Consider the following 24,576-nt stretch of genomic DNA (forward strand, 5'->3'; position numbering starts at 1 on the left):
CCAACTCAGGACATTCTATGGTTCTATAAATTTTTTTTTAATTTGAACAAGCTCTACCAAAGTGATCACTGGTTAGACTTTGGCTACGCCATGTGAAGCACAGGGCTGAATGAGGCTACCACTGCTGGGCTGCTCCTGTGCTCAAGGCTTGGGGAGCTCCTGACCAGCTGAGTGGGCTCCCAAAGTCAGAGCAGGATCTGACCTGGGAGCAATTTCAATTCTGACGTTTGAGAGATCAGTTCAAACATTGGCTCTGAATAATAATCCTGGAAGAGCAGAAGCCAAACAAATCTCCTTTTATGTTTTCCTCTCATTACTAGGTAAAAAGGAGGAGAATAGTTCAAAGCCTAAAGAAAGAGCTGAACATCACAGACCAACCAGACCCTTCCATCAGCTGTGACTGCGCTCGGCAAAAGGACGCCAGCATTCCTGCAACATGCTGTTAACCTCCAAATCTGGGCATTTCAGAGAGCATTCAAAATTAGCTAGGACAGCAAACTAGATTTTACACCAATTACAACGTAAACCTTGGGCAAACAGGAAAATGAAGCAGAGATCCAGGTAATGCATCTTCCTGTGATGTAACACAGTATCACTATGGCAACAAGCAGGTTAGCATGTTAAAAACAATACCAGAGCACTAAAGACTGCATTTCTACAGGGACTTTCACAATCAGAATAGAAAGCCAGATACACGTGTCCTTTCATTGGTTATGGGTAGCTGACACTGACAAAACGCATCCTATGCAATCCTCTTCCTAGGAATTCTGATGAGGCATTTTGATTTTTTCCTACCACACACTTGATTTACAGATAGGTTGAAAATGAAGTTTTCAATACAGATTTCAAAATATTACACGAATTGTGACCTGAAGTCTCATCGGTTTGCAATAGGACTTAGAACATTAAGTCCCATTTTTAAGTGATTTAGGTATTAGTCTAAGTAACTTAAGATCTCTTGAAAATCTTAACCCATATTAGCTCATATGACAAAAAGCTACTAGAATACATACTAGTTACTGAAAAATAACAGGCATTGCAATCTTTCAAAATGCAAAGATTTCATACTTACCGAAATCTAAAGGCTTATAAAATACAAACATGGACAAATTGGAAAGTATGTAATTACTAAAGCCTCAATCCCTTCTTTTAGCTATGATATTTATTTATTTTATTATAACATAGTAGTTCAAATTTGTCTGTTTAAGATTAGACAGCTTTCTAAAGATAGATGTTTTTATTCCACACTCTTCTCCAAGTGGGACACTTTTCAAGGCACCAGATTAAAATAGAAAAACAATGATTGGGATAAATAAAACACAACAGCTTTTTTTGTTTAGTGGTGCTGTGGGCTTTTTTCCCCCCTATTGTCTATTTCACATCCATGCTTCTACATCAAGAGAGTTAGTATTTTTTTTTAATTTCTACAATTCCCCACATGATCCCTAAATAATCTGAAGATACAAAACCTTATCTAAAATAACTTTTACAAGCAGCTTTGCTGTTATCAAAATGCACCCTTTAAGATGGGCCTCTTTCAGTCTCCCTGGAAGATACCTCCAGGCATAGTGCCACAAGGATTGTTTTAATTACCTAATACTTGAGTTAACAAACAACTAGAGATGTTTAAGAAAATGCCACAAGCTGTACTGATCCACCCACAACCATAGGTATATCTAGTTACCAAGGATAGCTTGTATATAAAGTTTTTGTTAGTTTGAACTATATGAAATATTTTGGTTTGTGTTACTCTGTTAGTCTTATTTGAGACAAATACTAAATTTCTTTAAAGGTCTTTCAGTTTAGACTGATGAGTGATTATTTGTTCTCATAAACTGTGTTCTAATGGACAATCCTGTAAGCAAGGCAGAATAATGGTGTGTGTGCGTGTATATGTAAATACAGAAAAACACTCTGAGTGCAAAACTAACTCAACTTCAAGTAGAATCTCACCTTTGTCTCATTAGAGAAGCACTTGTTATGCTTTGAAAGTTCAACTTTGAAACAAAAGTAATGCCTTTTATTTTAAGATAAGGAATCTTTTTCAAGGATTAGTACACATTTTACCCACTTTTGTTGAAAGGAGGCACATCTTTCTGATAGAAGAATAATGTGAAAATGCCTCTGTTGTGCAACTTGGAGTCTTAGGGCACTACTGCTCCTGTAGAGGAGCTTGATTTCCCTAACACCTGGCCTGGGTAGGCAAGCATAAGCATTATGAATTATTTGAGAGTAATTTCTGTTCAGTCAGATAATGACTGGTTTAGTTGACATCACCTTTTCCTCTTGCACAGAATTGCTCTGCGCTACCGAGCGAGCCCAATTAGATATTTGAAATCCACAAGTACAAGCTTGTTGTGGTGAGCTTCTTTGTAATGAATCATCCCAAATTCAAGTGCACTATCATGGACTAGATGAGTTATTTTCCTCTATTGACGACACCAGAATCTTAAGTGCTACTTCCAGGTGCATTACCTTCTTTTAGGATCTCAAATAGGATTTTTCTTGAATGAAAAGAGGCTAACTCAGGACATTCTATGTAGATACTTTTTGACATCTGACCATTTCTCCAACACATCCATTCTCATTACATCAGGTACAAGCCTGCAATGATTTTCATATAAAGTGACACGTTTGAGGCCAAGCACTTGTCAGGGTGAAGGGTGACCCAGAGAACCAGCAGACAGACGTTACTGGTAGAGCGAGCACAGTTTGTTGTTGTGGCGTCCTTCTGGCCAGCTTGCTGAGGATTAATGGCTGGCCAAGGGCCATTTTGCAGAGGTGAAGACTGATGTCATAAGACCTTTGGCTATGGTCAAAGCCAGGGCATACTGGGAAGTACAAAGAGATGGACTGGTGGGTGCCCAGCTTCAGGGAAAAGGGGCAGTCCTCGCTGGGTTTGTTCAGATCAGGTCTCATCCCCCCTTGCACAATGTTATTCCATCTGGAAGAAGGGATGCCAAGGTGCAGCACACTGGACCCGTGCACTGGATGCAGCTTATATCTGGTTTTATATTTTGTCTGGCACCTACAAATGAAGCCACTACTTCATTTTGAATCATCCAACAGTGTTTTTGCCACACTTTTCCCAGAACCTAATATTTTTAGAGATAAGTGAGTTTAGTTTTCATTTCTAAATCAACCATTGGTACAGAGTAAAAATAGCAACAATGGCAATATGTAATCCACTTTTTTCATGGTTTAATTTTTTTTAAAAAGATTTATGAAGAATTATATACAGAAAATTCTACAGAAGATTAATTATATCTGTTCCTTCATTATTATTCCATATGTTTGAGTGACTGTTGATATTAGTAAATATTCAAGAATAAGCTTTGCAGAACTCATATATCGTTAATCATTGGATAAGAGAAAAGGGCAAGAAAGGGCAAAAAAGGGCAAGAAGGAGGACCGGGGTAACTACAGACCGGTCAGCCTCACCTCCATCCCTGGGAAAGTGATGGAACAACTTAACCTTGGTGCCATCCTTGGCGCAGCAAGGATAAGAGGGTCATCAGAGGCAGTCAACATGGCTTCACCAAGGGGAAGTCATGCTTGACTAGCCTCATAGCCTTTTATGAGGACATAACCAGGTGGATAGATGATGGCAAAGCAGTGGATGTGGTCTATCTTGATTTCAGTAAAGCGTTTGACACAGTCTCCCACACCATCCTCACAGCTAAACTGAGGAAGTGCAGTCTGAACGATCGGGTAGTGAGGTGGACTGTGAACTGGCTGAAGAAGCCAGAGAGTTATGGCTAATGGGCCAGAGTCTAGTTGCAGGCCTGTATCTAGTGGAGTGTCTCAAGGGTCAGTACTGGGCCCACTATTATTCAATGTATTCATCAATGACTTGGATGAGGGAACAGAGTGCACTGTCAGCAAGTTTGCTGATGACACCAAGCTGGGAGGAGTGGCTGACACACCAGAAGGCTGTGCTGCCATCCAGAGACATGGACAGGCTGGAGAGTTGGGCAGGGAAAAATTTAATGAAATATAACAAGGCCAAGTGTAGAGTCTTGCATCAGGGTAGGAACAACCCCAGGTCCCAATATAAATTGGGGAATGACCCGTTAGAGAGCAGTGTAGGGGAAAGGGACCTGGGGGTCCTGGTGGACAGCAGGATGACCATGAGCCAGCACTGTGCCCTTGTGGCCAAGAAGGCCAATGGCATCCTGGAGTGTATTAGAAGGGGGGTGTTTAGTAGGTCCAGAGAGGTTTTCCTTCCCCTCTACTCTGCCCTGGTGAGACCACACCTGGAATATTGTGTCCAGTTCTGGGCCCCTCAGTTCCAGAAGGACAGGGAACTGCTGGAGAGAGTCCAGCGCAGGGCAACAAAGATGATTAAGGGAGTGGAGCATCTCCCTTATGAGGAAAGGCTGAGGGAGCTGGGTCTCTTTAGTTTGGAGAAGAGGAGACTGAGGGGTGACCTCATTAATGTTTATAAATATACAAAGAGTGAGTGTCACGAGGATGGAGCCAGGCTCTTCTCGGTGACAACCAATGGTAAGACAAGGGGTAATGGGTTCAAACTGGAACACAAGAGGTTCCACTTGAATATGAGAAGAAACTTCTTCTCAGTGAGGGTAACAGAACACTGGAACAGGCTGCCCAGGGAGGTTGTGGAGTCTCCTACTCTGGAGACATTCAAAACCCACCTGGACACATTCTTGTGTAGCCTCATCTGAGTGTTCCTGCTCCAGCAGGGGGATTGGACTAGATGATCTTTTGAGGTCCCTTCCAATCACTAATATTCTGTAAAGAGAAAATGGTGCCCTCTGTACAGTTCTGATATTTATTTCGCAAACTGGGTTTTGATTGTCCATTAGTCTGAGCTGCGATTAAGCCCACATAGTTTTACTGCACCTTACAATTTTCTTTTTGCTCATCTTGCTCAAGTAGTCCTTGTTCGTTTGGAGAATTTTTGGCTTTGTGCATCATACGACTCTCCCTAGTATTGTCAGAGCCAGTTTTTGTGGATTGTTTATACAGGCAAAGTGGTGACCTTGAAGCAGATTTCAGCGGTGGCAGAGCTGTTACTGCTGGGGACTGCTGTTTGTCATTTACCTGTAACGCAAACAAAAATGTCCTGTTTTACTGGTAATGGAAAACCATATTAGCTTTCTGCAGTAAGTCAAAAGACTAAACATTGGTATTTTGAAAAAAACATACACAAATATTGAAAACGGCAACATATATTTTGAAGACATTTATCACTTTGAATATACAATATAGTGATACTTGATATCAGTCGTTTTGATGTGGTATTAGACGGAATATCCACTACACAGCTGGCAAGCTATTTGCTAGGAGCAAAAGAAAAAGCTAAACCAGGAACAGACAGTACTCTTACTCTGCTTACGGAGGTACCAGATATTGTATACTGAAATCTTTATTTTATTTTTCCTGTACGTACCCTGCAAACACAAAACATAGTTGTCACTTTTTTTGCTGACTTCTGGACAAAAACCACTGCTTTCACATTTTAACCGATGTACAGTCAAAGCACTCCATTTAAATTCTACATCAAATTCACATAGGAAAGTGAATGAATTTGCATGTGGATATGACAGGGCACATTTTGAACACCTTGAGAAATTTGCAACAGTTTGAAACCTGATGTCTGAAATGACGTACATCTAAACACTTGTCAAAGAGAAGGAAACAAGTCTTATTTCACTTTTAAAATAAGACACACCATTTACTGTATTAATATAAAGCATGAAACAACACGTTTTGATGGTTTCAGAAAATGATAAAATGATATTATGAACAATTCCTCCAGAAATTCCTAGATGTACGTCATCTTGAAATAAAACAAACACATAACATCCAGCAATGCAGAGGATAGAAGGGCACAAATTCCTGGAACTGCCTATTTACACTTGGGGGAAAAAAAAACCCTGAAATCTTCATTTCTGCTATATAGTTGAAGGTAAGGAGTAGCCTGTCCTTAGACCTAGGCAATGCAAGCTTAGGCAAAGAGGAGAACTGTTTGGGAAATCCTTCCCCCATTAAGTTAAAAATAATTTATTACTGATTACTTGTTATTTGCTGTAACCTTGACTATGGCCAGCAAGAGCCTCCAACAATCTTACACCATGCTGGCAGGTGATTACAACACCACTTTCTGCTGCCAAGGCTTCCTTTCTTTTTTGCACTACTCAGTTTCTTTACAAGCAAAACCCTCCGTGTGTTTCTAAAGTTACGGGAAAACATACATAAAAGAGTGTAAATAAAATCTATTGGCATCACTTAATGAAACAGTAATAAACCACAGACCTCCAGGCAATTCTGTAACAAGCAACAAACTTTGACAAGTAGGGTAATTAACCCTTGAAACCACAGACAGTGGATTCACTCTCACTATCAAAATACAGATTTCCTATTGCTATAGCTCAAAAAAAATTATGGCTCTGATCTGGCTCGTCATCCCAATGGTGCTTTCTGGCCTCACAACCTATCCATTTGCAGAAGTATGTGGCTCTTGCCTTTACTTACGTTTGCTATTTTGCCAACAGACTTTATGTGCTAACACAAAATAGCTGCATTAAAACCAAAACAAAACAATGACAGTTGCATTCTTGGCTTTATGGCTTCACTTTTGGCTGTGTGGCAGCCTCCACTGACTGCCAAGAGAATGCTTTTGTGTAACCTGGCAAACGGTAAGAATTTCTATCTACTGGCATATTTCTATGTATATCTAAAGAAGCATCAATGTATAATAAATATAGTCTTATTGCTCAGCTTGAGATAGCACGGTTAAAAACCTTCAGAGGAGATTTAGGATAATAAAAGGTTTATTTCTGTCCTAGAGCTTGAACGTTTTTCTATAATCTGCAAAGCACTGGCACAACTTAAAAAGAACACCTTATTGTGAAACATTTAACAGTGTGCCATATTACTAAGAACACTTGCAAAGTTAATGTAAACTTCAGTTACTAAACTATTTTTAATAAAAATTGACTTTCAAGACCTAACTCTCTAGTATTGATTTGTTTTCATAACTTTAAAGTCTGGTAAACACATTGAAGTGTAGTTAGTTTCTTTACCATCTAATAGCTCTCTATTGATAGTTTAACAGCCTCTCAAATAACTGTAGTTATTTCACAGCATCTCGAATTTGGAATTCCAAGAAGAGTTGTTAGGAGAAAACTTTAAGCCTCAGTCACAAATTATATCACAGGAACATTTTGCAGATTGCTAGCAGGGTCAAGAGCTCTGTCATGTTTTAGCAATTCAGTATTTATGGTCTTATCTTCACTGCAGTGTTGAGAAATGTAAAGAATTATATGTCCTCAAACTTACTTGGTAAGATGATCACATTTAGTGGATGTATTAGTTATCTCCATGACTTTCATACACAGATACATTTTTTTAAATTTACCTTTTGTGGTTTGCTGCCACCAGGTGTTGAACGGGAGTGCTCACCAAGATTATCTGGTCTGCATTTTTGTACATCTTGTGCAGCCAAAGGCAATTTCTCACTTGGAGAAGCCAGATGGGGACTGGTTCTTAGATTTAGGGTTGTTCTGCGTAAAATGTAAGGGCTGACCTTTCCAGTGGGGATATCAGCAAACCCTGAAAAACAAACAGCTTCTATTAAAAACAGCTACATAAGTTACACTTTCTTGAACAGATCTTCTATTTTTTTTTTTTTTTTTTTTTTTTTTTTTTTTTACGATGGAGATAAAAGTAGGTGATTAAAATAAATATTTTTTTCTGTTGAAGAAAATGGATCAAAAAGATTGCTGAACAGATCTTGTGTATTCCAAAATTCATATGCAAGCCCTGGAAGCTGTAGATAAAGTACAACAGTAATTCTATAGCAAAGTTTTTAAAACAAGTGTTTGGTCTTTTTCTTTACAGGTACAATATTATATCAAGAATAATTTCAGTCTGAAAACATGTACTGGTTTTACTAAAATTCAATCAGAACACAATACTGTGACAAGATATTCTTGATTTTTCATAATTTTCTCTGCATATAGTGTTATGGATTATCTATTATCTCTCTATTTAGCCTAGAAGTCAAACATTAACTGGCACATATGTCCTCAGGACAGGTGTATTTCCAGAAGGTAATAACGCTGGGCAGAAAATGGAATGTAAATAACGTGCAGACTTAGAAATCCTGACTTCTGGGAGTGATCACTGAAGTTGATGTAATTCAGCATCTCTATAGCTTGTCCTTTAATGATTGCAGTTGCATTTTTATAAAGGGGCACTTAAGAGGTAGCTGAACGTGCAATATATTTTTCAAGCGCTGATTCATGCTACTTTCTGTTACAGCAAACCCTTATAATTTCATTGCATTCAAAACAGAATGAACCTGAACTGTCATGAAGATGTTAACATACTACTGCTGTGGTCAAGACAGTTTTGACTTAGGGAATTTTAATCGACTTAATGTATTGCTAATTAACACACTTTTAATTACCGATTCTGGTATTGAAAGAAACAAAAACACACAAATAATCAAACACTTGGAGAAAACACCTCTCCCTCCCCAGTTTCTGGTCTTCAATTGCCTTGCTGCACGCTACACCTTCAGTGAGGTGATGGGACAGCAGGAGATGGGACGGCAGGAGATGGGAGTCAGATCCTGCTCCTTGTTTTTAATTCAATTGCTCAGACATGGAAGAACCCACTGTCAATCATCCCTCTGGGCTCGCACTACCTTCCTCAGTCTCCTCTCAGCCCTGCTCAAGGCCACCACCACCCCTCTCAGCCCTGTGCCCTGCTCAGTGTGAAACTTTGCTTCAGCATCACTCCTGTCACTCTAGCCCCAGCACTGGTTTTCCTTCATCTCGGCATTTACTGTCCTTTCCTACGTTTTCACAGAGATACAACAAACACCTCTGACTGGTTCTGTTTTGGCACATGTTTTTTTGTCCTTCAAAGCCAGCTGGACCCCACCATGTTTGGCGTGGGGCATCCCTGACCTCCTTCCTCAGTGTCCCCTGCACCCCTCATCACCAGTCACCTGCCAGTCAGACCCACAGCTACTAACAGCCTCTTCAACCTTGTCAGGAGTGATGCTGAAGGACCTGTGGGGCTGTGGAGGGAGCAAATGTGACTCCATCACAGCACGGTGCTCTAACACTCCAATCTTTGAGAGTAGATTGGCCTTTGAAAGTAGATTCACTCCACATCTATTCTCCCGTGAGCTACAGTAAATGGTTCAAATAATGCTTTTGAATGATGAGAGCAAGTCTTCTGTCAGCAAAACTTTGTTCCTGTTACAGATCATATGCTTAGCCTTTAATATATACACCACAAGGAACTACAAAGTTGCGACTGCCAGCACCATTTAACTCTTAGCAAAACGGTATTTATTAAACCGACATAAACTTATCGTGCTGGTCTAACACCCCAGCTCCACAAACACTAACTTGGCACTAACTGGCACATCTCCTGTTGACTACTTTCACCTATCACCATCACCGAAAATATTTGCATAGTCACCTACTCACCAGAGTAAAACTAATTCAGCAAAACAAGAGAAAAAACCCACCTGCTATGGTCAAAAGAATATTTGCCTTTATAAAATGCTGTAAATACCTTTTTTCACTACTTCTGGAAGCCCATCTGGCTCATAGTCTGTGTTCTCCTGACCCAGCAAATGTTGGCAGATATCATCTTTCCTTTTTTTTTTGGATAAAGTCTCTGGAACAGGAGATCTTGGTTCTTCGTTATCATTCCTGTTGTCTTCATATCTCTGCCTTTTACTTGAAAGCTTAGTAGTATCTCCATCTGCCCTCATCTGTTTGACAGACTGACTGCTCACAGTTAAGGAGTTCTCCGAATTCAGCAGAGGAGTGCTGACAGCCTCACTCGTGGGCTGTTTCAGCTGAGCACTCAACAAACTGACTTGTGTTTTTAGCATCTCATTTTCTTCCTCTAGTTTATAATATTTAACAATTAGAGAGCAATATTTCTCCAAGTTCTCATTTGCCTCTCTGGTTTTCACTTCTGTAGATTCCTGCAATTCTTCCAGTTTTAATTTAATTTCTTCTGTAATGGCATTCTCATCAGCACCTTTCAAAGCAAAATATCATTATTCATATAACTGATGTTAAAAAAAAAGCATATATAAGAATTTATAATGCAATGGTCACACATCTTTTCATTAATCATCCATGTTCATAACTGTGCAACTGTAAAAGAAGCAAATGACAGTGTCTAACAAAATCAGTAATACGTTAGACACAATAATGTATTTGCTAAATAGAGAACAAACATTCAAAATTTGAAAAGAATCCTTGACCGGTGCATGGGCAAACATTTTCCCTGCCATTTTGTAACTTCTCAACACTCAAGTTTGTAGCCCTAACTTTCTTTAAGTAACATTTACGATAACAGAATCTACCAATCTCTCACGAGATGAGCCGAAATATAAAGAGTAAAGCCCAAGAATCAGACAGGAAAGTTTGCTGGAAAGCAATAAAAGAACTTGTACAAAAAATTGTTATTAAGAAAAACACTCCCCTTGCTCTTTAAGTCACTTTTAACCACAAAAGTGTAATATTTAAAACATTTATTCATAATCCAGAGTTGCCTCTGATACTTTAAGAGAAAGAAGATGAACTAGATTTTGAAAATGGGTAACACATTTGCAGTTATACTTTTTTAGAGTACTTCATAATCATGCTGTGTATTAGAGCTGTATATGCAAATGGACATTTTAGGGCAAAAAGAAAGTTTTACAAACTAATGCACAGCTAAGGAAGCATTAGGATTGAATCTAACTTCCATTACCTCCTTTCTCAGACTTTGACATAGTTAGATTTTTCTTCTTCAACAGTTCATCACGTTCAACTAGTTGTTTCTGCAATGTTTCCTTTTCCTGTTCCATCTGCTTACAGGTTTTCATCCACAGTTTCACTTTACTGTGGGCAAATTCCTTTTCCTTCTTCAGTTGAACTATAATGTTGATATTATCAGCCTACAAAATAAGAAATGTATTTATTAAGCCAGAAACAAAATTCTGCCATTTACACATTACAGTGTCAAATGGAATCTCAACTGTTATGCAATATTAGCTGTAGAGCATGTTTATAATGTTATACTTCTTTGACTTTTTCTGTACAACCTCATTATAGCAGCTCCTTTACTGCGGGAAACATGAAGTTCCTCTTACTAGATGGGTACGTACAGGTAACTCAGTGGAAAAAACAAGAATTTAAATACTAATATGGGAGACTTACTCTCTTCAGAAATACCAACAAATTATGAGTATTCAGATTAGCAATGTCAAGACTAGCATCCTACCTATAAGAAAGCTGTATAAACTCTGAGGCAGTAGTCCTTTTTCCACCTGTTATCACTTCATTGACGTGGCATAAGAAAGTGCTGCTTTCCAGGTAATAGTTTTCACACCAATACTCTAAATTTTAAAGTGCTCTCTCCTACTCTGAATCTCCTTTATTCTTTTTGTCCCCAATGCACCATATTAGCACAGAGGCAAGGTAACTCAGGCCTGCTTGGTACTCAAAATTCCAGCTTAAAAATACTATTCTGGGCAGCAGCAGATAATTCTGCTCTCTGGGGCTGCTCCCTGCTCATCTCGTCTGGTATCAACCAGCGTGCAAATACCACACAAGGGAGCACAGCTGGAAGCCTTGGATGTTACATTTACACTACCATGGCTACTGTTTTCTGTAACTGGCACATATCCTATAGTACTATATCATTGGACTGCTGACATTAAACAAATTAACACCACAGGGGAGGGCCCTATGGAACAGAGGAACGTTGAGTGAGATGAATGCATTGCAATTCAGTGGGTACTTGCAAGTAAATTGAATTGACTGTGTTTCCTCAAGAGTGCATTTAGAGATACTCATTCCCGAAGTGGAAGTACAGAGTTGGAGCCAGCAATCAATCACACACGGAAGCAGAACAATAAAAATAAGGCAGATGAGAAAAATGCAGGAGAAAATAATATGGAAATTAAGTTATACAAACAGCTGAACTTCACCTGTGCTACTAGAAAGCAATTCAAGCCCATCTAGAACGGTTCCCAGTTATCAGTAGTTCACAGGCTGTGGAGCTCATATTCTATCATCACAGTTCTGTCGTTTAGAGAATTACACTAGTTAATAATTGTAATGAGACCTCTATATAAAATGGAACTGATAAACTCTCAAGAATCAAAAGCAACGTATCAAGACTAATGTTTAAGGCAGAATATGATATCTTTTATCATCAAAGTAATTCACAGACAGAAAAGAGAGGCACTGCAAAGTGTCTTTGAGTGTATTCTAACCACGTTAGAACTCAGCTCAACGTATAGCATAGACAACAGACTGCTGTGTTTAGCATCACATAAACCAATTATAAGTGATCTCAGTCATGGCACATGTTACAGAATTTTTCTAATGTAGATCAATAGTAACAATGTTTTGTCTGTGCTCTACAGTCTCGTTAGCAAAACTAAGTCAAGCCAAAGTTCTGGAGCACTGGCTCCCAATCCTACCTTTATTTGACTACCTGGTGCCTTGGGTCTCATGTAATTGGCAATGCTTGCACATTTTTTTCTTACCTTAGTTTTTAGGAGTTCTTCTAAGGTTTGATTAGCTTCTTTAAGGGAATTATTTAGTTCTTCTTTATTTGACTTCAAATGCTCAATTTCCAATTTTTGTGAGCTGATGAAGTGCTCCAGTGAATTCAGCTTATCTTGACAGGCCTCAATTTCTACTTCATTCTAGAGAAAGAAAATGTGCCTAATTACTATGATACTAAAAAGGACATTGAGTTGTATTTTAAAGATGTATTTAAGAGCAAATCACAGCCCACAGGAATTCCACAGCAAATGTGCTTGGTATCTTTCGAGTTTAAAACTGAAAGAGAAATTTGTCTCAAGTATACATTTTTAATACCAGAATCTTGCCTCTAAGAACTCTGCCATTACAAAGCCCTTATATTTTACTATAACTTGCTCTTTAATTTACTTTATATTTAAAAGAATGAAAATTGCTAAGAATTAGAATAAATTGTTTGCCTGTGCCCTACTGGTCTCAAGTACATATTCACAGACATATTTCTGCAGAAAAGATGGTGACTTCTTGTATACAGCATGGCTGACATATGCATTTCCAACAAATTTGCCATTATACACTAAAGTGGTTAGTCTTTCTTTCCCATTCGTATCAAAACAACCATTTCTTGGAGTGAAACATACTGTTGGTTTCCCTTTTTCAAATGTATAGTCCAAGATAAATTATATATACCTGAACACTTACTGAGTTCTGAGATATATTCACCTTTCACTGCTTGCTATATGGAAAAAAGTTAACACTTACCTAGTTCCAAGGCGAGTATATATAGAGTTTGGAAATATTGTTAGCAAAGACTATTTCTTTTGCAATAGGATCAGCAAAATTTTGTAAAATACATAGAATTTAATTAAAAACTCACAAAATCCTTCCCATTTTCTGATTTACCTTTCGGTTTGCTTCTGTCAGGGCATCCTGATGCTCTTTCTCTGCTTGAAGTAGTCTGTCCTTGTATTCTGATATTTCTCTATTCATTTCACTTTCTTTTTCATGTAGACCTTTCTGGAGCATCTCCAAACTCTTAGTCAGTTCATTTTTTTCTGACATAGTTAGATGCAGCTGATTCTGTAAACAGGAATAGCACATTCTTTGGTATTTAGAGTTTTCTCAATGGAGAAACAGTTATCAATTTAACCATCTGACTTTACACCTCAAATGTATTTGAATTTCCAAAACCAACTTTATAAGGAAAAAAAATATTTAACAGTGGCTAAATACACTGTAATCAAATAATGGAACATTTGAACACAAAAGGCAGGATAGGAGGCAAAGGAGTGTCTTCTAGAAAGAAACATTATGATCTGAGGGGTATACTGAGTGCAAGTTTACCAACACTGTTAAACCAAGCAGTACTTTCAAAATCAAGGCTTAACCTTTCCAAACATTGTTCCTCTGAGAATGAGTGGAGAGATTAAGAGTCACTTCCCTCGTACTCTCTAAGATGACAAAACTTCATAAGCATTTTCATTTTGATTCATTTTTATAACTGTACTTTGGGCCTGTATTTCCATATGTTATACTTTTTATCTAACTTGCTCCATCTAATGGTTGAATGCCTGTAGAAGAGAATTTGTAGGCACTGAAAGATTTGTGGATATCCACCTGTGGCCTTCACGCCAAGAAAACATAGTTTCAATAGAAGTAAGAGGGGAAAACTACTAACTAATCATCATACTATCCCAGACCAGAACATTAAATTTTTGGAAGTTTGAAAGCAGGAACCTCTGATACTGTACATTAGCACAGCTCCCTTGACCAACCTCCACACATTTACTGTACTTGAGCACCTGGCCTTGAACACAGAAATACTACACATGGAGTAACTAACTTTGCTCTTTTCTGAATGTTCTTGGAGAAGTTGTATTTCTTCTGCAAGCTGGTTCCTTTCTCTGGTAGATTCTTCCTGTAATTTGGAAATCTTCTGTTCAGCATCACTTAGCTTGACTTGCAGCTCAATATATCTTTCAGTCAGTTCATTTACCTGAAATTAAATTTTCCATAATTATTTTGAATACATGTGTCATGACCTTCAAAGAATTTCCTTATATGCAACAAGCAGTTTTTAAGATGGGTTATTTTCTCCTCATAGATGGTTCAACTCCAAGCAAGGGTCATAACAAGTTAATGCTGTTTTCACACAGCAAGTGTCCAATTCTTGTTTCACTTTCTTTTGAGCTCCCCAAGTACTTATTCTTGATATAAAAGCTCACCCGCCCAACACTAATTTGTCTTTCCTCTTTTTCTTCTACAGGAAAGAAGAAACTATTCTGCATTATTCAGTTACTTAAACTGCTATGCCTACTTTCAAGCAACCTTCCCATTCATCCTACACAAAACAACATCATGCTTTCCAGCTCTGTAACTTCAATGCAAACTTATTATTGCATTGGAAACATAATTTTTAAAATAGGATGTTTACTGTGAAAGTCTGAAGTTCAAGTTATTTTAGGATATAATTTATTAAGGAAGTGGTAAGCCCAGGGAACACTTTATCCTTGCTCCTAAAAAGGGAACTCTGTGCTAACGGAAATGGCATTACCTTTTCACATAAAGTGCTCTTTTCATAAAGTGCAGATTCCAGTTCCTTCTCAAGGTCTTTATAAGACACTTTTAGAACATTCAGGATATCCTGAAAGGTTTCATTATCAGAAAAATGTTGTTCCTTGAGCTTCAACTCACTAATCAAATTCTGTAGGCTTTTCTTTTCCTGGTGCCAGCACTCATGCTCCTGTTGCATGTGTGTCATCTCTGAGGACAGCTCCTCTGCTTCTTTCACCTGCTTTTGAAGTGCACCATTTTCTTGCATTTTTTCATCAAGTTTTTGTTTACAATCCGTTAATTCTTGAACAAGTACTGCCTTCATTTGATCCAACTTTTTATTTTCATTTTTTATTTCCTGACACTCCTGTAATAGCATTGTTTTATCTTGCTCAAGACAAGCCACCTGATTAATCAAGACTTGCTCTTTTGCTCTCGCATCTGCCTCCTCCTTGCAAGAAAACTCAAATTTCTTGCGTACATCTTTGAGCTCAGATTTCAACAGTACCACAGTATTTTCAAACTCATCCTTGATCTGCATCTTTTCTTCCTCCTTTTCTTCTAACAGTTTTGCTGTAGTCAAATTTGAGGACTCTAGTTCACAGACTCTTTCTTGCTTCTCTTTTAAATCTTTATCCAAACTCTCTTTTTGTGAGGTGAGGACATCAATTTGTAAGTTGAAACATTTCAGTTTTTCAGCCATCTCTTCCTTCTCCATTGTTAATGTTTCTGCCTCTGCTTTAGCAGTCTCTGACTGAACAATCGCATCTTCTAGGTTTTTCTCTGACATCTCCAATTCTCTTTCAAGTCTCTCTATTTTATCCAGAAGAGAGTCAGCTTTCCGTTCACTCTCTTTCAGCTTTTCAGCAACATGGCATTTTTTCTTCTCATCGGATTCAATTTTTACTTTCAGCTTCTCAATTCCATACCGCATTTGGTCTACTTCTTTCTGTGCTGAGCTAAGTCTAGCAGCAAGTTCACCTTTTTCCATTAGTAAGCCTTCCAAAGATCTAGAAAGCCTTGAATTTTCCATTTCTGATGATCTTAATTTACTCTGCATCATTTCTAACTCTCTTACAAGCAGCTCTTTCTCCTTATTCAAATCTGTGGCTTTGTTTTGGAGTTTTTCTTTTTCTAAGGCAAAAGACATAGCATCCTGCTCCAAACTTTGCAAGTTCTGCAGAAGTTGATCTTTTTCATTTGATAACTGATTTACATCAGATTTTGCAGCCTCAAACAGATTCATTTGTGTCCTTACCTCACTCTCTAACCTTCTAATGAATTCAGTAGAATCCACGTTAGTTGACTCCAGCTCTTTTAATTTCTCTTGGAGCTTCTGATACTTCTGATCCAGTTCTTTTTTATTTTCAGACAAAACACTCAGTTCTTGGCCAATATGGTTTCTCTCAGCTGTGACTGAAACAAGGTGCTCCTGTAAGCCAGCAATAGTTTTCAGGTTGACTTCCCTCTCCCTTTCCAACTGCTGATATTTTGCCTGAAGCATTTCAATATAATTCTCTGTGGACGAGGCACAGTTCTCCATAACAACTGGCTCAGATTTTGGCCTAATCTGTTCATTTTCAGCTGCAAGAAATTGTTCATGGCAATCTCTGTTCGTCATTTCTACATCATCCAATGTGTCTGCTGCATTAGACAAACTTACTTTATGTATCTCCAGCTCAGACTTTGCTTTCTCAGGTTCTTTTTCCCATGACACTACTCCGAGAGATAGTTGCTCCTTATTGACAGAGACTGATAGTGTTTTTTCCTTTATGTCACAGTTTTCTTCCTTAACAACTGCAGTAGTTTGCTCCGGTTCTGCAGAAGCTGAGCTCTTTGGAGTGAATTGTGCATTCTGAAAGTTCAGCTCTGAGTTTAATTGCTCAACTTTCATTGGTAAGTCAATGTGTTTACGGCTTTCTTCTGTCTCATAGATCAGCTTCACATTCTCAGCAGTTTGTTGTTTTGCCTCCTCCTGAAGTGTTTCAGGGGTTACTTGATTTCCAAAGAAGTCCCCTGCACTCAAAATTATATCACTATTGGAAAGTGACAATGCACTGACAGGGTCTGAAGGGCTGGTTATTTCTCCTGATGTATTTCTACACTCGTGTTCTCCAGAAATCTTCCCAGTATCATCTTCCATTAATCTTGCTTCAGAGGTCTCAGTTACATTTTCACACACAGAGGTGTCTCCTACAGCCATTTTCTCAACGGGGATTAGTTTAGGATTGTTGCTTTTCAGCGCTAAGTTTGCAATAGGCACTCTCAATTGATAGGGACTATTGCTTTCTTGTTCAGTGTTCTGCAAGGGTTAAGAAGCAATCCATTAAAAAAAAAAGGAAAAAAACAAAGCGCATTATAAAAGTTTCCTTAAACTAGCAAAGCTGCTTCTCCTCTTATGCAAAATAAATTGATAGCATCCTTCTGTACTTCAGAATCTGCTTGCTTATAGAAAGGATTTACACTTATGTATACACATACATCTTTGGCCAAAAGGTTTTAGAGATACTTAGGGAGAAATTTCAGCCCAATTTAGTGGAAGACTAAGTGCAAAGTCATCATATGCCTCTGTGTTTTGGGAAAATAGTGAAAAATAATTAGCACCACTAACAGGAGAAAGGTTTACTGCTCACCTTCTATTAGACACCAGAGAATCTTCAAGTGACACAGGCCCAGATCCTCAAACTTTCCCTTTTCCAAATTATCACTATCTGTCAGAACTGGGCTTACATTTGGGCCACCTGATACTCTCATTTGAAATAATAAAACTGAGTAATTTCAAAACCTGAGGACTCCAAAAGAGAACTGGGCCTGAAGGCAGCACCTGAATGATCTGTATTGAGCACTTCATCTTAGAAAAGCTCTAGCTATGTACGGTAAGGAACAGTATTTCTTTCTTCAAGTGTCTGTGTATCAGTGTGGATGCTCTATGTGAATCACAAGTAACACATGCATGTGGAAGATTTTCTCCTCTGCAAGGAAGAGTTGCTCAGTGTTGCACAGTTGGCCAAAATGTGGAGTTTTCAAGATGTCTCTGAATGTGAGACCAGTGTTAAACTCTAATTTCTGGGTCTGTGTTGACTGGGCACTGGAGGCCACGCACACAGGACTTAACGGTCGAAACTGGAATGCTCAGAAGCACTCGTTAGATTTCTTTTTATGGAAAATTAGTCTAATACACTATGTGCAAGAATTAAACTGGTTTTCCTCAATTCTGAGTAAAGTTTTGAGTTTGCCACTTCTTACAAGGAGCAGCAAATTCTAGTACGCTGGTTACATGCCATCTACAGTGCTGAAAGAGACACAGCCAACTGCCACATTTCTTGTTCCCTTTGGTATTTTGAGGGAATTCAGGTTAAAATGAAAATTAACTATTCTGTTACCAGCTCGTTCTGTTGTTGACAGCACTGAAAGGAATGAGGGGTGTGGAAGAAGTCCTAGGTTGTCCTATGAAGGGACATGGGAAGTGTGTGTATCTTTAACCGACTGTGTTAAATCAGAGATTTAAGCTTGTAAGGACAGTATAGACACACATCATGGGTCCGCACCCACTAACACGGCAGGATCCACACTCACACGGACCTGAAGAAAAACCAAGGAAGTAGCACAAAGTATTACACAACTCTAACAGACTAAACTTGTAGGGTTTGTAATTATTTGCTACTTTTCATGATCCCTGTGATGCGTAAACCAGAATTTGAGGTACAGATTATTTTTCTGCTTTCTCTAAAGAACACTACTGCTTCTGTGGGACACAATTTTAAACAAATTCAACTTCAGAATTTAAATTTGGCTTCCCATATATCAAAGGATTCACATAAAACTGATCTGCAGGACAGTAATTACTCACGTTCTCAATATCTGTGCACAGCAGTGAATGAGAACTTAAATCAAGGACTTGTAGTTGGAGTCTTGCTGCTTCCAGCTCCAAAGATAGATTCTCAGTTTGTTTTCTTTCTGCTGCCAGTTTGCACTCCATCTCCATAGTCACTTTATTCAGTTTCTGCTGCCATTCTTCTTTGTCAGATAGATGTTGCTTTTTGAGATGATCTATTTCTTCTCTTTCGGACAGTATAACTTTTTTCAGCTCTTGTATTTCCTCAGTGTTCATACTCTCCTGAATGTGAAATCGGTCTTGGAGCACCTTGATGGCCTTCTCATATATCTGACACAGCATCTGAAGTTCTTCAGTTCTACTCTCAGGGCTAGATTTTCTAGGAGAAATACTGCTGGGCTCTCTAACAGAGTCCAATTTGCAACCATTGTGACAATTTTCAACCAAAACTTCTGTTGCACCTCCTGGAATTATTTCTGCAGAACTGTCTGGCTGATTCATTTCCTCTGCCCATTTGTACATACCACTGTTACAAGAATCAACCACCTCACTTACTTGTATAAAACAGGGACTTTCAAAATGCTCTGAGGAAGAAACTGTGGACTTTGTTTCATCTAATTTAGAGAAGGTATCATTTTGGCTAGAAGACAGTGGCATTCTCAGGGAAGCTATATGAACATTGCTCAGACTTGTCGACAATGCAGAATTTTCTGCCTTCAGTATTTCAATACAAGACTGTAGCTCTGATATCTTTGAGCTCATACTGCAATGTTGTTCATATAATTTCTTATGTTCATTCTGGAAAGACAAAAGCTTCTCTCTTATTTCAGCAAAGTGTGTTGTAACTTCTTTGCTGGACAATTTTAAGTCTTCATAGTCAGGACTGTGTCCAGTACTGCATTCTTTAAGTTTGAAGGACATTTCCTTATTATCAAAATGCATTTTTATATTGCTGTTATCACTTTGATCCATAAGTTCATCAGGAAAAACAGCTTTATCCACTTTTAATTTTTTATCTGCATTCGTTTTGTTCTCTTCCTCCTCTGCCACTTCATTAATACTTGTGATGTCATTGGTTTTTGAGCCTTTAAATCCGGTGGCTAGTACAATGTTCTCACTCTGCAAACTCTCACACATTTTCTCCAGCTCGCTCAGATGGTTTATTGCTACCTGCAAAGAGGATGCCAGCAAGACAGATGAATAACTTTCATCCATTCCTCTTTTGCCACGATTCTGGGAGACACTATCATAATTATACTGCAATGAGTGGCCATCTTCATCTAGTCCTGTAAGTGAGGAATCTGAAGTTTTCAATTCTTTAACAGACAGTAGTTCTTGCTGCAGTCTCTCTTTCTCTCTCACGCTTTTCTCAAGCTCTGCTTCCATGCCTTTTAAAGCAGTCTCCAGTTGCATCACTTCAAACTTGCAGTTCTCCAGGGAGAGTTCTCTGTCCTCAAAATCCATTTGAAGAAGCTCAAGTTTAACTTGGTATTTATTCAGCTCAGCTTCCATTTCTTCCATGGACTTTCTCAGCTGTTCTGGATGGAGTCTCTGTTGACAATAAACATCACATGTTAGTGGCTCACTTTTTGTTTCCAGTCCCTTTCCCAATTGCTCCTTGTCTTGAAACACAATATCACATTTCTCTTGCATTGTATTTTGTGTTGCCCTGACATTTAACATTTCCTGTCTTGAACAGTGAAGCTCCGTAGAAGGCACATGTTGGACGCTGGAAAATTCTGAGTTCAGCTGCTGAAGTTCTTGAACCAAATCCTTTTTTATTTCTTCTGAGGCTATTAGTTTACATAAGATATCTTTATTCTCACTAAACACCAGTTTCTCTTGCTCTAATTTTGCGTTCTTTTCCTCAGATTCAATTGCCTGCTCTCTCAGAATGCTCATCAAATTTGCATTTTCTTCTTCCACTGATTTATACTTTTCTTGCAAAACTTTAAGCTCTGCTTTTATTTCTTCAGTTCTTGATTCAATACGTTGTCTTTCCTCCTTGTGTTTTCCAGACATTTCAGAAATTATTTCTCCTTTTTCCTTTAAACTATCAGAAATATTTTTATTAGCTTCCAGTAAAGTTATTTGTTCCTGCTCTAAAGCTCTGCTTAAATCCCTAAGGGCTGCATTTTCTGCAGTAAGTTCCTCAATTTTTTTGCTATATGAGCAAATCATTGAAGACATGTCCTTTTTCTCTGAATCCCAACTTCCAGACATGAGCTTCAGCTGTCTTACTGAATCCTCAAGCAATTTATTATTAATCTTCCAATCCTCAAGCTCAGCTTGTTGGTTTTCTAATCTTTCATTCAGAGTTTGCAGTTGCATGTCCTTTTCCTCAAGAATAGCTAAAGTTTTTTCAACTAGTTTCTGACGTGCTGAAATATCTGCTTGCAGGTCACTGATGTGCTGTTTAGTTTCTGTCACGAAGGTTTCATGCATCTGTTCTACATTAAATAGTCTTTCTTCTGTTTCACCCTTGATTTGCAGTAAGTCTTCATACTGCTGCTGCTGATTTGAATTCAGCTGCTTTTGAGCCACTAAGGAAAGCTCAAGAGAAGAGATCTGATCTCGTAAAATGGCCAGATCCTTAGGTTTTCCTACTTCTAGAAGAGCTCTAGCACATCCCTGATCCTCAGCAACAGAGCTATTTGCTGCAAGTTGTGTATTATCTAAAACAGTCTTCTCTTGATCACTTTGTAAATTAATTTCTCCATCTTCCATCATTTCTGAAGTATCTTTTGCTTTTACAAGACAACAGATTTTTTCATATTCACCAAGCAGGTCATGATAGCATTGCTCCCGTTGCAGTCCTTCGCTCGCTGATAATTGTAACTTTTCTTCTAGCTCACTAACTTGGTTTGTAAGCTGCAATATTTTACAGGACATATTTTCTATCTCTTTACAGTACTTCTTATCAGAAAATTCTGCTTTACGCTGAAGTTCATCAGAAGCTTTTTTCTGTTCTTCTAATTCTGTACATTTACATTCCAGCATGTCTTTAAGTTCTCTAATCTCTGTGCTTTTCCTGTCACTTTCAGTTTCCATCATTCTCAGTTTCTCACTACACTCATGATTTTTGATTTCCTGACTTTGAAGGGACCTCTCCAAGTCATTAATATGAGTCAGCATACCTTCCTTTTCAGACTTAAGTTCATTTATAAGATGATCATTTTCATTTTTCCATTGAGAAAAAGCAGTAGCCTCTTTTTGCAATTCTTCACATTCCCTTTGCTTGAATCCAAAGAGTATCTGCAAAGCTTCTGATTCTTCCTCCATTTTATTTATTTTACAGTTTTGTTCTTTAATCTGATTTTCTTTTTCCTTCAGCAGGTCTTGGGTAGAATTTTGCTGCTTTTCCATGTCAGCTAAAGCTCTTTTCAGATTTTCCAGCAAAACGGAGCTCTCTTGCTTTTTAAATTTCTCTTCCAGTAACTTCAGCTCTGCTTCTTGAAAAGCATTCTTATCTGTAAAAGAAAACGCCATCAAAACTCTGCCAGTCACTTTCACAAAATTGTTATATGAAATAGCACTGCTGGTGTTTTATTTATTTATTTTCATTTTTTAAACAGGATAGGTCTCATTACAGTATGTGACCCTCTCATGGGTCAGTCTTACACTGTTTCTGCCAAAGAATGTCTGACTTACACAGTCATTTTCCAAATTGTCATAATTTCTTCCCTGCCTCCATAGGAACGGACTAAGAACTACCAAGGATAAGAATGGGGAGGGGAAAAGCATTATGGTCCACTAACTAGACAGTGAAGGTTGAAAATTTTCTATACAATGGAAAACAAATCATCAGTTGAAAGAAAATGAAAAGTTTGGTCATTAATTTTAAGGAGAACAGACCTCATCACTCTCTATAACTACCTGAAGGGAGGTTATAGCCAGGTGGGGATTGGTCTCTTCTCCCAGGCAGTCAGCAATAGGACAAGGGGGCACAGGCTTAAACTCTGCCAGGGAAAATTTAGGCTGGATATTAGAAAGAAATTCTTTACAGAGAGAGTGGTCAGGCATTGGAATGGCTGCCCAGGGAGGTGGTGGAGTCACCGTCCCTGGAGGCTTTTAAACTGAGATTGGACATGGCACTTAGTGCCATGATCTAGTAAAAGGACTGGAGTTGGACCAAGGGTTGGACTTGATGATCTCTGAGGTCTTTTCCAACCCAGTCGATTCTGTGATTCTCTGATTCTGTGAAATTCTAAAGCTTCATTTTGAAATCTTACATGAAGTTTGACTGATGCACAGAAATGAACAGGAAGCTATCCCTTTTTTTCAGTCAGATCCAGCAGAACTACGAAGTATATTTTAACTGAATTCCTGAAACAATGTGTTCTCAATTAGAAGCAAACACTGCAAGCAAGTCTCAATTATCAGTGGTTATGCAACTTTTTCCTACCTTTTTTTTTTTTAATAATTCTGTGATATATATAAAACAATTACAAAAGAGGAGTTTTCTGGTTTGAACAGATAGTATTAAATTCAGTTTGCTGAAAACTTCAGTACGCTTTGATTAATTTCAAAATTGTGTATCTTCAGGAACTATATATGTTCATAGACAAAAATGCATTTTCATTTAGGACAAACTAAATACTGGTTAAAAACACTAATCATATCCCATAGTGGAAACTTTTTACCTAATTCATTATGAAAATTCCAGGACTGCAGGAAAACATGCATCATTAAACATGCAACAGGACTTGTGCAAATTTAAATACGTAACTCACTTTTCATCTCTACTGCAAAATCCTGGCTCTGCTTTAGAGATTGCTTGATCGTACTTAGTTCTTCTTCAAGTTGGTGAATCTCTTGCAATTTTTTCTCCAGTTGGCAGTCAAGAAGGCTTTTCTGCTGCTTCGCTTCCTAAAACAAAACCAGATAAGGACATATTTCATGTGAATTGCCAAGCAGCTCAAAGAATTCGATTCATTTAAATCAAAAGCAAGATATTCCATTAGGTCCTATTAAGTCTTTGGGCAGCCATGTCTGGGTTCCTAAGCACTGCTTGGGAACATAAGCGGAAATATTTTTAACTTCTTGACAGCATCTGAGAGATGCTGCCAGTTGACGTAGTTTAGCGTGTCCCTTGTTTGCACTGAGCAAACACCTCCACATGATCTGCCCAAACAGATTGAGACGGGACAGGACACGTCCTACAAAATCTGAGCTGATGAAGTTCGGCTACTTTCCCAAAGCAACAAAAGAAACCAATCCCTGCAAATGCATCAAGATTAACAAGTAATGTATAGATCAGATTTCGCCTATCATCTCACATAGAGACAAGTTCTGCTTCCACTGAACATGATCATCATGGCAACACTGGTCAAATTTTATTTAAAAGTGCTTACTCTTTCAGAGTGTTGTTTTGCCATTAAGAGTATTTTGGTCCAAATTAATTAAGTTTTAAAAAAACAAGCAAACAAACAAGCAAACCCCACACCACACACAAACAAAACTATGTAAAAACATTTGATCTAGGAAGCCAAAAAAAAAAAGTTCTTTTAAGGAAACTAATCCTTTTTCTCCAAACTCCTGTGCTGCTGGACAACAGATGGCATGGCACTGGCACAGCCCAATTGGAAACAGGCCGTCAATTATTCATCCATTTACTACTAGCAGATGGGCAACAATTCACAA

The 24,576-nt window shown here is 38.3% G+C and overlaps 1 protein-coding gene across 2 annotated transcripts in view; it reads right to left on the reverse strand.

Moving 5' to 3' along the window:
- Positions 1 to 956: 956 nt before the first annotated feature.
- The window catches only part of CENPF (centromere protein F), a 45,488-nt gene continuing 21,868 nt past the window's right edge, over positions 957 to 24,576 (reverse strand). The window contains exons 11-20 of one of the 2 annotated variants that reach the window (XM_082049606.1): positions 23,667 to 23,802; positions 18,949 to 22,403; positions 16,357 to 17,400; positions 14,389 to 14,463; positions 13,449 to 13,625; positions 12,548 to 12,709; positions 10,762 to 10,948; positions 9,565 to 10,041; positions 7,388 to 7,581; positions 957 to 5,067 (exon numbers count right to left, since the gene is read on the reverse strand). In XM_082049606.1, the coding sequence (XP_081905732.1) occupies positions 4,858 to 5,067; positions 7,388 to 7,581; positions 9,565 to 10,041; positions 10,762 to 10,948; positions 12,548 to 12,709; positions 13,449 to 13,625; positions 14,389 to 14,463; positions 16,357 to 17,400; positions 18,949 to 22,403; positions 23,667 to 23,802 (6,117 nt within the window). In that variant the 3' untranslated portion in view covers positions 957 to 4,857. Of the gene's footprint in view, positions 5,068 to 7,387; positions 7,582 to 9,564; positions 10,042 to 10,761; positions 10,949 to 12,547; positions 12,710 to 13,448; positions 13,626 to 14,388; positions 14,542 to 15,099; positions 17,401 to 18,948; positions 22,404 to 23,666; positions 23,803 to 24,576 lie in introns of both variants that reach the window. The other variant, XM_082049605.1, reaches the window with a different exon arrangement.

The sequence above is a fragment of the Streptopelia decaocto genome (assembly GCF_964273445.1).
Source record: "Streptopelia decaocto genome assembly, chromosome: 3".
Classification (NCBI taxonomy): Eukaryota; Metazoa; Chordata; class Aves; order Columbiformes; family Columbidae; genus Streptopelia; species Streptopelia decaocto.